Below are 17,078 nucleotides of genomic sequence, written 5' to 3'. Positions count from 1 at the left end.
ATCAATAAAAGTTACAGCGCTTTAAAATCCTTGATCTAGTTGTTTTACTCCGAGTGCTGGGCCTATTCAAACTGAGGAAACTCAGAGCAAACTGGAGTTCAGTCTGATTAGATACTAACAGAGACCACCTCGAACTGAAACTGAAAAATTGTTCCAGATTATCAGGGGGAAACGAACTGGTTTACTTTAAGTAAACCAAATGTGTCCACACTGATTACACTCCAAATTTAATTCAAAAAGGTTTTGGTTTTGACATAGAGGGAATAGAGATGAATTTTGATCAATGCACATTAATAAAGCTGAAGGTGAGGCTATTTTTATTCTATTAGACTGCATAACCAGACCTTCTGTAGTGGTAACGCTCTTCATGTCTATTTTTTAAACTTCAAATTCCGAGTAAATACCTCATTAAAATACATTACCTTCAACACTTCATATTTTTCCTTTTCTGTGTTTCTACAGGTTGATTTAGTCTTTTTTTATAGAACTATGAAGCTTTGAAAAATATAAAAAATGACACCAAAAAGCCACTTTCATGCAGTGATTCACCAGCCTGCCTTTTTCAATCTCCTTCATGGGGAAAGCTTAGTACATTTGTACAAAAATAAACCTTAAAGTTTATTCCTTTGTGGCATATTCTTAGATAGTAGTTGTTTGGCAAGAACATGTGTGAGATAAGAGCAGCAGACAAGTGAACCAAACAAGATTTTTCCATTATTAAAAAAAAACCAAAAAACAATATCTTAAACATATACATTAACTGAACTGGTATTCAGTCTGTTGGTAATTTGTTTGTGAATAATTGTTGATTGTTCATCTGTTTTCTGTCTCACACAGAGTGTGACTAAACGGAAGGAAAGTATGCAGATTTTCCTGGCAGTGAGCCTCCTGAAACTGCAGCTCAGTAAGTTGAGGCAGCCGCCGCTGCAGTGATAATGAGTGAGTTGATGGGGTTTACGGGACCTTTGAGGGAGCCTGTCAAGAAACAGAAGCCCAGCTTACGCAAAGATTTATTTATCCTCGGTCACTGAGCTTTGACGGCGAGTCCGTTTTTCTGCCCAAATCCTCCTCATCGGGTCGCTGTCCGGAGGATTTACAGCCCTGCGCGGAGCGTCCGCACGAGCAGATTACCGGTCAAACGAGAGGAGCCGCTTCCCTCCTGAACGTCTCAACAAATCACGGCTCGGGGAACAGCTGGACGCCGCTCACGTGCCCATCGAGCGCTTGCAGCTGAGTTAACCTCTGAGCTGGAGGCAGAAATGCTGCAATGATATCACTGTCTGAGCACAGACAAAGAAGAAAATGAAACGCTCATTGTTTCTGTCTTGAAGTCTGCAGGGAGACAACAGTAATGACCTTTTAATAACTTAGTCCCCGGCCGAATGGATGGGGGTTAAGCTCTGTGGGGGTTTCTGTCTGCTGTGCTGCAGCATTTTCTGCCCCTCACTACTGCCACCAGCAGAAGCAGCCATGCAATCCCTTAATGACTGCAGCACTGGTGTTGTGTTAGTGCATGCTTTTGAAGGACACTTGTGCGTTACAGAAACCCTGACGGGAGACCACCAAGTCGGGGTAATTTGCAGGCGACTGGAAGCCTATGAGAGCCTTGGTAAATAACAGCGTCTGACAGGTGTGCTGTGAGGCGTCCATCCCACAGGGAGCCCCTGCTATTAGAGGCGCCTTCATCGCTCCCAGCACCAAACGACAAGCCTCGCTCGTGCCTCTGATTCTGCTGCAGCTACGCTGAACTGCAAAATATTTCCCTCTTTCAGTGTCTGTTCAGATGCTCTCATTCTTCTCCGTCTGACAGCCTCGTCTTGTTCCAACACGTTTATTAAACAACACCAGAGCTTTGATGAAATGCGACTACTCCTACTTCTATGTAAATCTTCAATTTTTAATATCTACCGTGGGTTTGAACAGGGTTTGCATGCTCTGCATAATGAGCAGCCATGCAGCGAGGCTGTGTTTGAGTCAGACGACGGCTAATGGAGTGCACGAGAGAAACATCTCCAAACGCTGCTCTGAAGAAAGATGATCCCTCCCCGTCCCTCATCCTTTAGCAGCAGTCCACCACTCCAAAATGTGGATACCACACGTGAGTGCGCTCTGATTCTCAGTGCAGCTCGTCTTTATCTTCCCCCCCTGAGCACAATCTGATTAACTCCATTTAGAGTGCAGCTCAAATGTATTTCTTCATGTGGAGGCAGGGGGCGGGGGTGTTTAAGCACACTAGCATTATTAATTGAGGTTGTTTAATGAGAGGAAGAAGACAAGCTTCTGTTGTCTTTGTGCTTGACATGAATGTATCAATGTAAACAAATTGAGAAATGGTGAAGTCAAAGTCACCACAGCCTAATTTAAAGGGAAGTCAGCTGTTTTAACAGGAGGCTCTTTTAATCTAAGAAGCAGAATTTCAATTTCAATGTAACATTTGATTTAAAAAAAAGTAAATTTGCTTATTTTATCTAGTTTTTGCTACTTTTTTATTTAATCCATAGGCTACTGTTTTTAGTCATATGTGCATGCTCTTATTTTGAAAATTGCTCTATTTCATTGCAGCTACTGGCTCGATTCTTCAACAGGAATAATCACAGTATAAAAATTCACAATAGGTCTTAGTTATAAGATATTTAAGGAACATATATATATATATATATATATATATATATATATATATATATATATATATATTAAGTTATTCTAAAAATGCAAACAACAAGAAGAGCTCAGAAATATTAGGTAAACATGGAAATGCAATATGATGGTCAGTAATACAACAATAGTACAAATCATGAATTTATCCGCAATTATTTAAGGGAATTTTTGAAAACACAAGGTTTTAGTTTGCCTTCTATTCAAAATTTGAAGAAAAAAAATACTTTAAAAACTCATCCTTTTCTTCCTCAACTTTTCAAACTACTTATGATTTCCCTGCATACTCTCAATTTTTTGTTTGAGACAAAGCCCAACGTAATAAAATCCAGAGCTTATGAACCACATTGCGCCTGCTAAAGAAAAAAAAAAAAATCAGTTTTCATTTTGAACAAACCGAGCTGCACAATCTTGATGAATGGAACTTTGTTGATGTTCCAATGTAGGGATTGCCTTTGTCATTATGCTGTTTTGAAATTTTAGACTGGCATGGGAGGGGCGCCGTCAGCAAAGAAAAAATGCGCCAGACAGATGTGGAACAAACGGCCTCATCGCACAGTTTCAACAGCTGCCCATTTGTAACTGATATTTTCCTGAAGCAAACGCGAACAGGAAAAGGAAAAAAAATAAGCAAATAAACATTTTCTAGCTTTTCTTGATTTGAGCTTATTTAGATTCATACTATGAGCTGTTCTGCTGTATTGAATTCTCCTCAGCTCTTTTTGGCTGCTGGAAAGTCTGTCTGCTTTCATCGACGCCACGACTGTTCGGTACAAGTGAACCAAGACTTTCCTTTTCAGATGTACTGTAGCTTAACAATGTTATGCTGAAGTTTGAAAGAAGAGATTCAAAGGAGTGTTTTGAAAGGAGATTTGAGGCACAATCACAGCAGGTTTGGTTGGTCTGGAAAAGATTTGACTTCCTGAGGTCGTTGTTTTGAGGGGGCTGTGAAAGCCAATTTGAAGACCAAACTTTAGTCTTTGCTTTAGTTGACAGTATAGCCTCATTTCCACTGAGCGGTCCGGTACAGTAAGAAGTAGCACAGTACGGTCCAATTAATTCAGCAGCTGTTTCAGCTGGTGAGTAAACTCAAAACCAACCATACAAGTGTGAAATCCATCACCACATGTGCTTGAGTCAGCTGGGATTGTCAAGGTTTGAATATAACTTAAAGCTGAGTAATATTTCCCTTTAAGCTTTGCATCAGAAAAGGATTAAAGTATCTGTGTCAGAGAGTGGATCGTACCTTGGCATAGTCTAACGGGAGTTGATCCTCAGGACACTTGAAGACGCCCTCACTGTAAAAAAAGAAAACAAAGAGAAAGGTTTTTGTTAATAAATGGAAGTGTTGAGAATAAAAGCAACCACAGTCTCGTCTACAGGCATTTCGAAAAGGACAGTCAACCGTTTTTTAAACATCTCTGAGTCAGACTCCCAACTCTGACCTTCACAGATAAAAGCCTTCTTTGACAATCGGGGACAAGCGGCACTTCTCTGCTCTGACTTTTATTCTGATCAAACTTACTAATAGGAGAAGTTCTTCCACTCATCATACCGGATGACATACAAACACACTCGTACGCACAATGAAGCCGCATCCGTGAGCCACTGATTTAAATGACACTGGCTCCTTCATCCTCTCGACTTCGGAGGATGTCGGCTCACATCTAAGTTACTGCAGCGGATAAAACTTAAACTTTAAGCCTGCACTGCATTGATAATGAACTGTGACATAAATGTAGCCAGCTTTGAGGTATTTTTATGTTCTAGTATTTGACAATAAAACATTTGCTTCACCTGATATGTATTTTTTTAAAGCAAACATTTGTTGATTTTATTAATCCTGTGCAACCTGTTTAATTTACAGAAAAGATAGGATTTTTTAATCTTGTTAATTTACCACCACTACCCTTTTTATGTTTGTTTTTTGGGTGGGTAGATGGGGGGGAGAGGGGGCCTAAACAGCACGAATGAGTGAATCCACAGCTCATTAATGCAGCTCCTTTCCCAAACCCCAACCATGATGTTACGATGAAATATTCATTCTTGTAAATAATAAAAGCAGCAGCCAGTAGGGGTGAGCGGCAATAATACAAACGCATCCTGACTCACCGCTTAAAAGAAAATAAAAATGTAATTAGTGGCTTATCTACAGAGACGTCAGGGGTGTCAGGACTGTCTGACATCCTGCTTTTAGCTGGAAAACATTACATTTAAAATCAGTCTCATTTGAAATAATCTTTAGTTTTGGCTAGAATCTCTGACAGTTTTTTGATTAAACAAAAATGTAACATTAACAGGAGAAAATTGACATTCTGACCTATATGCCAGCCTCTCCTACTAATGAAGGGCTGACTATGCTTCTAGTGCTTTAATGTGTTTGGCAAAGTCACCTGACTGCAGCTCCCATGGGCAATGGGACATGTGAGCGGACGAGCATGCATGTGCGCTCCGTCCCATCTACCCAGCTGTTAAACAAGGGTGCTGCCAAGGGGAGGGGGTCGGGTGCGCAGGTCAGGCCGGAGAGCGAAGGAGGGTTGATGAAAAGAGGGGTGGAGGAGGGAGGTTAATGCATGACGAGACAGCAGTAATTCTCCCCCATTAGGGTTACTGTGTCAGCAGGGAGCTGGAGACCAATTTACAAGCCACAACAGGCTGTAAAGAAGGGCAATCGATTAGAGGCAGGGACAGCAGCCCAGTCAGCATCCCATGCGTGAAATCATTTACAGTAACCGCTGCTTTCACCAAAGAATCACTGCAGAGAGCGCAGGCCGTCGCGCCACGCTAACGCAAGAGGAGATGGGACGAGACAAGCCCTCCGCCCCGGACAGAGGGGGGTGATGCGTGCACGGGAGGGGAGGGGGAGAGCCGCAGGCCACGTCCAGAGCCGACAGAGAGAGGCAGACAGGCGAAAAGAGCCTAGTCACAGGCTGTCAGGACAATTTCTTCCCAGGTCGCAGAAGAGCCTCCGCGGGCATACATTCATGCGTCCAGGCCTCAGCAGTGATAATACCATGCAGCTCTTTCACAAGCTTAACGCGCTGCAACAGCATATTAGGAGTGAAAGGTAAGATGTGAAGCGTAACAAACTCCAGTTCAATTAAGCCCACATTTCCTGCATTATCATTTTGATAACCAGAGAACTTCTCCTAATGAGAAAAGCTGGATGATCTGCCACAAAGTTCAGTCCAGGAAAAGTTCTGAAGTAACATTTAACTGACAGATCAAATGATCAGACCACACATATCAGTCTTGGAAAGTTTGGTTGGTTCAGTTAGAATGAAACGGTCTGTTACCATAATGTTGTGAACTATTTGTTGAGCAAAATATATTAGAAAATGTGAACCTAAAATCATTTATGTGGACATGAGAAGGTATTTTTTGACTATAAAAAAACGAGTCAGTCATGAAGTCTGTAACAGAGTATTTAGAAAAAACTTTCAAGCTAAAGTGGTTTTATACATTGCATTTTTCTCATGATGGAATACAAATATTACATTACAATTTGCATTTCTAAGTATTTCTTGATTTACATTGTTGTGAATCAGGAGCAGATGAAAAAATGCTTTTGGAAAAAGAGCGTATTTATTACTTAGAAATAAATAAGGGCCACAAGCTTCCTGTTCCCAGCAACGGGGAAGGGAAGGGGTGGCGGGGTTGTTCCACACTAACGAAATAGCAAAAGAATATACTGTAATTTAATTTTAGACGCAACTCACAAGCAAGTTGTGCTATTTTTGGAGGAGACCTGTGGGTACCTTGTGTGGTCTTTGGGTGCAATAATCACCACCCTGGTGCCCGCGACCCCTGGCTTAGTGGAACCAAGGCTTAACTGAGTGGAATTAACTAGACCGTACCATACTACTCCTTACCATTTCGTACCAGACCGCTCAGTGGAAACGATGCCATAGACTACTAGAGTATTTTAGTTTTTTTTTTTTTTAAGTGTAATTAAACTTTTTATGTTCCAGAGGAGCAAACTTTTACAACTCACAAATTCTTAAGGGGTTCAATCCCAATGTTTTAGATGTCCATTTTTCCCAAGGCCAAAAATACATTCAGGAATCTAGTTGTGAGACAAAACGTGTTATTTCAATTGTTTCAGTAGGTCAGCATGATACAACACAAATTTATCGTCATCGCATAGTCAACCTGTGTGTCACTCCCTATGTTGATGTGGATCATTTTGAGTATAACTTAAGTTATGTTGAATTTCTTTTTGAAAAACTGATGCAGTGAAATGAAAATATTAGTTGTTTTAGTAAATGTATCATCAAGTCAAATCATGATTGCAATATTGATCATTATTATCTCACATTTTTCTAGTATCATCCAGCCCTAGATTTCAGCAAATAAAAAGATATTGTAAATATCCTTCAAGTTTAATCTTACTATTTTAAAGGGGTGAAATGTTTTGTAAAAAGAAGTCAAAAGGGATATGCTGACAATTGCCCTCTCACACGAGATAACAAAATCAAAAGCCCTGAAGAGTCTGTAGCAAGTTAAAGTACAACACAAAGATTCTGTCATTGAGAGCCGAGACTCAACTTCCCACGTCTGTCCTGCAGAGGCTTACTGCCACCTTTCATGTTCATCCCTGAGCTAAACCCTTTAGCCTCTTCAAGTTACAACCAGGATTTATTTTCCTAAACAAACAAACCCATAAACTCCACCGCTGCGTAGACTTTGGATCTTGCTCCTGAAACTCCACTCTTTATGCTCCCTTGGTAAGTTAAGGGAAAACAGAACTTCTGTTTTATGTCAGATTAGGTTACACACTCCCACACAAATACATCTGGTTTTGAGGGTTTGCTCATGAGAAACGAGGATTTCCTTTGTCTCAGCCTCACGTGCTTCTTCACTATGAATATTTCATATAGGAAGCATTTGGATTGATTGAGCTTTCAATCTTTACAAGTTAAATGCTCATTAGGTGCACAAGCATGTTAGCGTTGACTGACTTTTTTAAGTGATTGTCAGGTAACAAAGATTTCAGATATACCTCATTAAAAAAACATGAAATCCGCTGACTTTTCTAATGACTTAAACAGTAGATTCTTGTGTTTCTTCTATCTGCATGACCACAAACCACAATTACCCTTAATGTTCTCTCAAAATGAGAGTAGAAATGCTAATTACAGACAGTTCTGCTGGGTGTAGCATTCTTGAACTAGATCAGCAGTGCATATAAAAGATGGAAGCGATTTTGCTGCTCCATGGCACACTAAAAAAACAGGGATGTGATGGTGTTAGGTCTCCAAAGTTCTGAATCCCTGGTAGAAAGTATGAAACCTGCAAACAGCCTGCAGCTCAGCTTTCAGGAACACCGGTTTGTGTTTCCACTTGTGGAACTCGATCGCTTTTGCTCTCAACATATTGGGTTCGAAGCCAAGTTTTCTACAGGGCTCTCATTTGTTGGAAAAGAGAGCAGCAGCGTGTACTTTCATAGAGTGCAACGCCACACCTAGCAGGTGAAACCATGCATGCTTTCGTTACACCTTCCTGTGTAGGAGCTTAGTGCAGAATGATGGCGTGACAGCTCGTTGAGCGGAGTTTAACGTGTACAAGGCAAACTGTCAACACTTTGGGTTTTGCTTGGGATCATACTCTTATAGTCAGATTAAAGTTTAAGAGTTCGTTTTCTTCAATGCAAAGAAGTGGATTGTTTACCACAAATCTTTATTTTCTTTATGAATGCACTTACAACATTTTTCACCAAATTAGTAAATTATCGTTTAATTTTCATGCTTACTGGAACTATTGTTATTACTGAAGGGATTTTGTACAATTGCACGCTTAAGCTTTGTGTATATACGATCAAAATGATAAAATTTTGATGTTAATCTGATTTATTTTTCTCAAAGAAAATGGTTAGTGTCATCTGCTGGGAGATTATGCGCTGAAAATGAAAGCGCACACCTGTCCAGAACATGACACCAGTGAAATCCTGTCAAATTCCCTCAGATGGTCACTAACCAGCTCTGTCAGCCATTCACACTGAGCAACAATGGCTGACAGTCTGCGGGTCACGCACTTCAGCAAGACACACGCAAATCACATCTCACCCCGTGTGACACCAGCTCAAAAATTAAACTCTTCGTTGAAAGGATTGGCACACAGTAAACCCTTTTTGAGTTTAATTATCTCTGTTTATGCTATCCTACTCAGGACCAAAAAAAAGGATTTTTGTGGTGCTGCTTTGCTGAAAAAAATGAATTTAGGAGGGAAAAAAAGGGCACTACTAGGAAATGTGTGTATACTAGTGTTTGTGTGGGCGGATGAATGTCTGGCCTCTTTCCCTGGCTTTGCTTTCTGCACCCCATGTAACACACAGACTGAGATCTAGCATGGACCAAGATAGAAAACGCGTTAAAAGGAAAGTTTTTACTACGATCAACACGGATGCTGCCAACAATGTGTGGAGAGAAGATCCAGCAGGGATTTGCTTTGTGCTTGTACACATGAATAGGACAATTCTGACCACACAAACGCTGCAGATCGGGACACCTGGGGCCGACCTTGGCCCTGTCATCATGGCTTATGTAATCATATTAATTTATCTGAACAGTTCACCTCACGGAGCTGACATTTGTGAGCGCAGGCCATCTGTGAGCAACTTCACGCCACGTTAGCAACATTTTTTCCTGAATGTCAGCTGTGCAGCAGCATGGGCCAACATATACGCTCTGATATCATGAGGTATACAACCATTTTCCTCAACCAAAATATCCACTTTGACAGGTGAAATCAGTTCAGATTAGCATGCAATAAAGCTATGATGACTCAAAAATGTTGCCTGAGGTGGAGTTTTGGCTCAGTCATGATGGTAGCACAAAGATAAAAAAAAAAAAGAAAAAAGCCACATGGCAGTGGCTGGCTTGCTACAAAACCAAAGGAGATGAAGGAAGAGTGAGCGAATATGGAGGGTCAGACTGAGGAGGAGAAGCCATCTGCAGGATGAAGGCGAGCTCACGAGATGCCATAATCCACTCTTAAGTGTGAGAGGAGGGGAGGCAGCATTTACTAGTTATAATCCCCTCACACTGTCTCACTCCATCAGTCTGAGTGAGCTGTGACATGGAGTCCCCTTCAGAGAGGGCACAGTTATGGCAGGACGTGCAAATCCATGAAATCACAGCCATTATGAAGTTAAAGGATTTCCTGCAAACTCACATCTGCAATATAATGAATTTAGAATTTGACAAGCATTTTTTGGAAATAAAACAGTTTGAGATTAATTATATCATACCGCAGTTCCAGCTTGTTAGAATCAAGAGACGTATCACACAAAATTAACAGCTGTATTTCAACAACAGAGTTTTAAAAGTAAGATTTAAAGAGAAACGTATGTTCATTCAGAACATATATTTATTTTTTTCTGTGTTTTCAGTAAGAATTAAGCACTTATGTGTTGATTTGCATTATATGGAAGTTGTGTACATCCATCCATCCATTTTCTAAACCCGTTCCATCCCTTTCGGGGTCACAGGGCTGCCAGAGCCTAAGAAAACATGTTATGCAGCCACAACAACTGCTTCTTTGGGAAGGTAATGCCTGAGACAAATGGTGGCCAGAAAAGGTTTTTTAAAAGAAAACATAGAAAACTTGCTAACCTTTTTACTGTTAAAAGTGGATGAGCTAATTTCCTCTCCAAACAGCATGTCTAAGGAGGAGATATTTTCCACGGTTTCAACATAGTTTATGCTTTTTTGGCTTCACGGCAGATTTTTCTTTACTGCTTGAAATGCACTTAGCAATTCTGGATCACTTTTTTCTCTGCTGGAAAGTCCATCTACATCAAGGATGGGCAACTCTAGGCCTCGAGGGCTGCATTCCTGCATGTCTTCTAACATACCCTGCTCTAATATGTTCTAATTGGCAGGACACACCTGAACCAGACTATCAGTCATGAGTATATCTAGGATATCTGGAAATCATGCACTGCGGCCCTCAAGCCCTGGAGTTGGCAATCCCTGATCTGAATAATGTAATGAGGCACACCGGGGTCCAAATGCAAGTGAACAAAAACATTTTTAGGCTGACCTGGGCTTGAGATGGACTTTGAGAGAAAACAAAGTCTGTTGTGGGCTAGTCCAGAGTAAAAGTGAAAAAGTAAAAGCCTGCTATTTAGATATTTGCTGTTGTTTTAACTACATATCTGTTGTATAAGATGAAGAAATCCAAAAAAACAATTTAGAACGCTTAGGGCATGAACTTTCTTCACCTGCCGTCAGTGCATCTGTGGTTTCGCACAAATTCCAGCCACCTTAATAAAACTGATAGCTTGGAAACTCCTGATGAATCAGCCTAAATACCGGTGAGATAGTCTGCCTCTGGGTCCAATGTTAGCATGGTTTTATAGTTATTTGCACAGTTTTTACTAGTCGTAAACCTAGTAGTAAAAAAATAAAACCAAAGGCTGAATCTAGTGGTTTGTATTTTCTATGATTAGTGGCTGTCTGGACCAAACATTTGGCTTAAACATGGACATTTGGCTTTAAAGCTACAAGATCCATCTCTTTAGTCTATTTATTTCCAAGCTATAAAACAAGTTCTGCGTTTCAAACACACATGAATTGTTTTACAAGCTTGTTTTTAGACACTGGATGGATAGTTTTCTGAATTCTGGTTCCCTGACATCCTGAAAAACAGTTTGCAGAGGGTTTTCAGAGAACCAAAGCAGCAGATTTAAGGAAATTTAATCCTCGTGATTATGCTCTGCATCCACAAAATACAGGAAAATCAATCTACTTTCATTTACTGCTGCTGATGTGGGTGCGGGTGGGGAGGTTGAGAGAAATCCCATCAATTGTAGTGGGAGCTGGGTTTATGCGTGCACAAATGTAGTCATCCCCACCCACGGAGCAAAAGGAAACCACCGTAATGGAGGCGTGCCCACACAGATGAGGGCCTGAACTGCAAACATGAAAGGAAAGGAGAGCTTAAAAGGAGATGCTTTTGCGTCTGATCTGGTTAAAGGGCGGTTTGCGGAGGGGCTGGGTGGGTGGAGGCTTGCATCTGGTGATCAATGAAAGTCCCGAGCCTTAGAATGTCGCACATGTGACGGGGGCCTTCTGGTCTGTGCAGACGCGCTAAAAGCTGCCATCAAGGTTGCTCAAGGTGCCAAACTACCCACTCCTCGTTTTACTACTAACATTCACACAAACGCGAGGATTCAAGAGCTGCTAAAGAGCCAGACGGAGCCATTCTCCCGCAGCAGCAAATGGAAGCTTTTACATACCGGGAAGTTTTTCCGTTCACATGTAAATTTTGGGTGTTTTAACCACAGATGGTGGGTCTATTTTTAGCGCAACGTCAGCAGACAGATTTCTGTTTGAAAGAGCGGTAGGAAGCAGTTGAGGCAGGCTTGAAGGCGCTGGAGAGCCACAACACTAAACTTATAAACGACTGCAATGAAATGAAGGGATCTAGAGAGGTGAAACTATTGTAATGTTCATTACAAAGCTGTGTGCCAATTGTATGCATTTTTACATCAGGCAGCATTATTAAATCACGTGTTTGAGTCATTTTAGACCCAATACAGTCATTGTGTAATCTATTCTAAAAGCATTCCCAGTGTTTTTTTTATTATTATTATAAATGTGTATTTTTTAGGCAAAATTTAAAAACTGAACATAGCTTCTAGGACATTTTGCAGTAGTTCAATAGAAATTTACCTCTAAGTTGTGAGTGGGACCATTGACACAGATAAACCCTGCCCCCTTTCCCATCACCTATAACTGAGAGCTCTCTGTTTACACGCTCTCTCACTATCTTACAGCCTCTTTATACATCCATCTTAACATTCCTGGTGCAACAAAAACGGCAAGCAATATCGGATATACTGCCGTAGCGTTTTGATCCAGATGCCAGCTCAAACGGGGAAAACAAAGATGGATATATTTGTCTACAAGTGGATGCACCAGAATTTAGAGGAGAAGGGAGCTTGTGGCCAGCCCAATATACTTTCTATGTCACAAATAGGCTCTTTTTCAAAAGGCTTTTTTTCACCTGTTCTTTATTCACAACGATTTGAATAAATAAATACTCATAAATACAATTTCAAGCGTCATTTTTTTATATATGTTCTTTGTCGTGAGAAAATACCGGAAGAACATAATAAAGTCTTTTAAGAATCATGCATCCATCCATTTTCGAACTTGCTGAATCTCTTTTGAGGTCACAAGGTTGCTGGAGCCTATCCAGAAAAGGCAGGATATGCCCTGAACTGGTCGCCAGTCCGTTACAGGTAAATGCATTCTCACATCCACACCTAGGAGCAATTTAGAGGTACAAATTTACCTATGAAGTACGTTTTTGGACTTTGGGAGAAAGAGAAAACCAAGAGAAAACCCACGCATGCACGGGGAGAACATGCAAAACTCTACACAGAACGCTCCTGGACGGGATTGGAACCTCGGTACAGCAAGAATCATGCAATCACTATTTCTGTAGTTTATGTGCAACAGAAAAAAAGAATTGCACTTTTTTTGGGACAAATAATACAATTAATGATCTACAGGCAACCAAATTTACAAATAATTGGTAGCTTTAGCCACATTTAGCCTATATAAGGATGCAGGTGGCAGTTATTAGCTCAGAACAAAGACTCTTAACTTGGGGTAAAAGATAAAGCATGCAAAGTCTCAGGGGCATGTGGGAGTATTTTTTTATATGTAGTGTGGGCAGAGCTAAGCTATCAAACTAGCCAGGGCCTGCACGTCTGCAAACAGAGAGAACCTGCTAGTTAAGCTCAGGATCAAATCGACTTACCAACACCACTAATGCTCACTAACAAACCATTTAATATGTTACTTTAATCCGTGTAAAAGCTTTTGCACAAACCCGGTCTAGCTGTTTATGCATGCCCCCACCACACAAAGCTACAAACTGTACAGTTAGCTTTGCGTTAAGCCTAAATGCTATCAATCCTTCTCTTGAACCCCCACAATCTCATGCAACACATCAGACTGAGCTGACATGTTCGCTTAACATTTGACAGATGTTCACAGAGATTTGAATGCTTCATAAATCCAGAGACAGGCTAAGTGAGCTGTTTTTTGCAAAAATGATTCACCTTGACCTGTGATAGGAAACTAGAATTTGATGTGGTATTAATGGAATAATTAGAGTTTGAAAAAATGTATTTAAGATGCGGAGGTTACAGGTGCAGACAAATTAATAATACCTTTTCTTGAATTAAACAGAATCATTTTGCATTAATTCCTATTAGACACAGAGGAGGAGTATGCAGCGATTTGTTGGATGGAACCAACAGCACATTATTCCTGTATAATGTCTCCCTTTTGCTCCGTGCAGGGTTTGTTTTATGAGTTTAAGAACTGCCAAGATGTGTTTCACGCAGACCAGCAGCCAAGAGGGACAGCTTAACTTGAAAAAAAAAAAAAAAGAATTTATTCAGACTTGGCCACCAGAAGCTCAACATTAATCAAAGAGCACTTAGAGATAAACTTTTAGTATTTAACGTCTGGAGGCGCATGGGTTCATGGCACAGGGGGTAAGGAAGTCCTCGCCATAAATAAGGTTTTATAGAGAGGAAAGGTCCCTGGTTTACTTGTCTATGGAGTCAACTGTCAATGCCAAAGCCAAGAATGTACACACAAAGAATCAGTGTGTGCAGATTTGGGCCCAAAGGCAGAGAGTTTAAGAGAAACGCATCTCTATTGTTTTGCGTCCCACTAATTGACATTCTTCAGAAATAGGCTAAACAATAAAAAAAAAGGATAAAAATGACTGATACAAAGACGGCTGTAAAAGCTGGCATTATGGTGCTGGAAGGAATTAAAGCACAGGGTTGCTTTATTTCTACATCAGCATGTTTCCACAGAGCTGGTGTCACAGCAGGTGGGTGCTGCAGATAATACTTCTTATAGACAACAGGTCGTGTGATTAATTTCCACCTGTTCTTTCAGGGCCCTGATAAAAGAAAATGAGACAAGATGCAATCAGCCCTGTTGATTACAAAGCAGGAGAGCTGGAGAAGAAAATGTTTCCATAAATTCAGTTTTTAAATATTGAAATTAATTAGAAAAATAAATGATTTTAGATGCAACTTCTTTTTTTCTCTATTTGTAGACGTACGAAGAGCATGTCCTAATAACCTATGGGAAATGGTAAGTAACTCCAGTCACTGCAACTCCTTCCAAGAGGACATGGTGGTGGACAAGATTGGCTGAAAATCATTGGCCGAAAGCGGAAATTCCACAAGGTTTTAGAGTCGTAGACATTTTTATTAAAACTTTTTTGTGTTCAGGATTAGTTGACTATGTGTCAAAGAATGGTAAAAGCTTTATTAAAAGGATATTGACAAAAGTGTTCAGATTTGTAAAACCGTTAAGACTTCTAGACCAGTGTTTATGTTTGACTGAAGTTACTTCAACCCTTTATGCAATCAGTGTGAATCAGCTCTGTCGCAAACAAGATAAAACTACTTAATATTACTAATGTGTTGCATATTGGTGAAAATCCTAGAGTCCTGGCGTTTAGCACGGAGCCTGTTCAGATTGAATGAACCGGAGATCAGTCTGATTGGAGACAAACCAAGAGCAGGTCCTGGACCAATGTCCTTTTGTGTGTATTCAGATTAAAATAAAGACTGAAAATTTGTCCCGGATCATCGGGGGGAAGCAAATTCTGGTTCACTTTAAGCGATTTAAATGTGTCCAGTCTGAAAACACCCTGAAATTACCTATTCACCCACCATGTCTACCTCTGCTTTTCTGTTTCTTTTTACCTTTCACATGGTATTTTGTAACACACAAAAAAAAATGTACAATTGTATTTATTGCTTTTATTTGAATTGCCTTATTGACCAGTTTTTGACCTGCCTACATATATGTGCTCCTTCTAATCCTGTGATGTCTGAGCCTGTTTCGTAGTGGACGGAGCAATGTAATTTTGTTCGGTGTTGCATCCCTGATGCTGTACACGAATGAAAGATAAAAGTCTGAATCTAAAGAAAGCAGAAAAAAGTCAGTCTAGCCTAACTGAAGGAGACCGCTCTGACTCACTTTGGACTGTGGCTTCACTTCAGATGTAAGCACCAGTTTAGGTCTGGCTTGCTTTGATGCAATTCCTCAGACTTTATAGCACTTGACCAAGTTAAACGTCCAAACGCAGAGGAGCAGAACATGCAACACATCATCAGGCTGAAAACCATCAGGGGCTTTATGTCAATAATAGTAAAAATAATACAGAAAACCTAAATTAAAACCTCTAGAACATTCAACCCGTTTGAAGCACAAAGAAAATAAGCCATGAAGACACTAAAAACACTTTTTTTTTCCTCATCCAGAGACATGGTTAAGAATCTAAATTTCATGGTGCCAAAAGACATTCCTTTAATTATTATTTTTCTGTCTTATAAATTATTAAAAAAATATAGTAAAGACATTTCGAGATGCTGTTAATTCAATCTACAAATAGACAAAACTTATAGACCAACTTGAAAGAATAGAAAAACAAGTCTTTTGACAACATAGGAGTTAATTCAGTGAATTGTTGGTAAAAACATGTTAAAAACTGAGTTTTTATTGGCCTACTTTAATGAAACGTATTCAAATCACAAACAATGGTAGAAAAGAGACAGTTTTTTTTCTCATCTGATTAATAAAGTTTATGCAGCACAAAAAACCTCCATCCAACACTAGAAATAGTAGTTCCAAGATTATGAACCAGCTGTCTTTGTTCTCTGTACTTCATAGATAAAAGCTGCACTCCACACATGCAAACTCATTTTGTCTATCTGCAGTTTTACTGACTCCTCCAAGCCTCTATATTGACCTACAGACACCCCTATAATGTCAGTTCGCTCTTTGGGCTGGCTCCAAAAACGACTTAAGAAACCGGCACCCGCTCTGCTGACCTGCTTTGATAGCAGGTGTGGGTACACCATTATCAGCTGTCCTGTGTGAGAGAGCTATTTTTGCTCTGATCCTTGAGAAAAAAAATGAGAAAAACCTGCTGTGACACATTCTTTATTAGCTGTGGACGGGAAGTTGGGTCCTCGAGGATTATTAAGACATAAAGTAGTTTTCTTGTGTGGATTCCGTGATGACTCACTGCCTGCATGCTGATACGCTGATAAGCGCGCTTGTAGAAAAACTTCACGCTTCCGGAAAAACCTCTGAGATTATGCGGAGCTGGAGACGATAGTCGGGAATGATACGTATGTTTTTTCAGCCGCGGCGTGACGCGCCTCGTCGTGATTCAGCTTTATCTCCAGCTGAAAGCAGAGGGTGAATTCTGATGTGTTGTGAGTCATGCCACTTCCTCTCGGGCAGAAAAAAACACCTGAAGTTTCGTTTTGACGCTAAACACCTTCCTACAAAAAAAAGAAAGAAATTGTATAATGTGAACTTCTACCTGATCTGAATTTCCGCTCAATTGTGAGCGAGAACTCT

At 40.3% G+C, this 17,078-nt stretch overlaps 1 protein-coding gene across 1 annotated transcript in view; it reads right to left on the bottom strand.

Moving 5' to 3' along the window:
* The window catches only part of traf4a (tnf receptor-associated factor 4a), a 35,528-nt gene that overhangs the window by 6,622 nt on the left and 11,828 nt on the right, over positions 1 to 17,078 (bottom strand). The window contains exon 3 of the mRNA XM_024276807.1: positions 3,902 to 3,953. Within this exon, the coding sequence (XP_024132575.1) occupies positions 3,902 to 3,953 (52 nt within the window). The remainder of the gene's footprint in view (positions 1 to 3,901; positions 3,954 to 17,078) is intronic.

This window comes from Oryzias melastigma, linkage group LG13, assembly GCF_002922805.2.
Source record: "Oryzias melastigma strain HK-1 linkage group LG13, ASM292280v2, whole genome shotgun sequence".
Lineage (NCBI taxonomy): Eukaryota > Metazoa > Chordata > Actinopteri > Beloniformes > Adrianichthyidae > Oryzias > Oryzias melastigma.
Note: the sequence above shows the minus strand (reverse complement) of the source record. Positions and strands in the feature narration are given on the sequence as shown.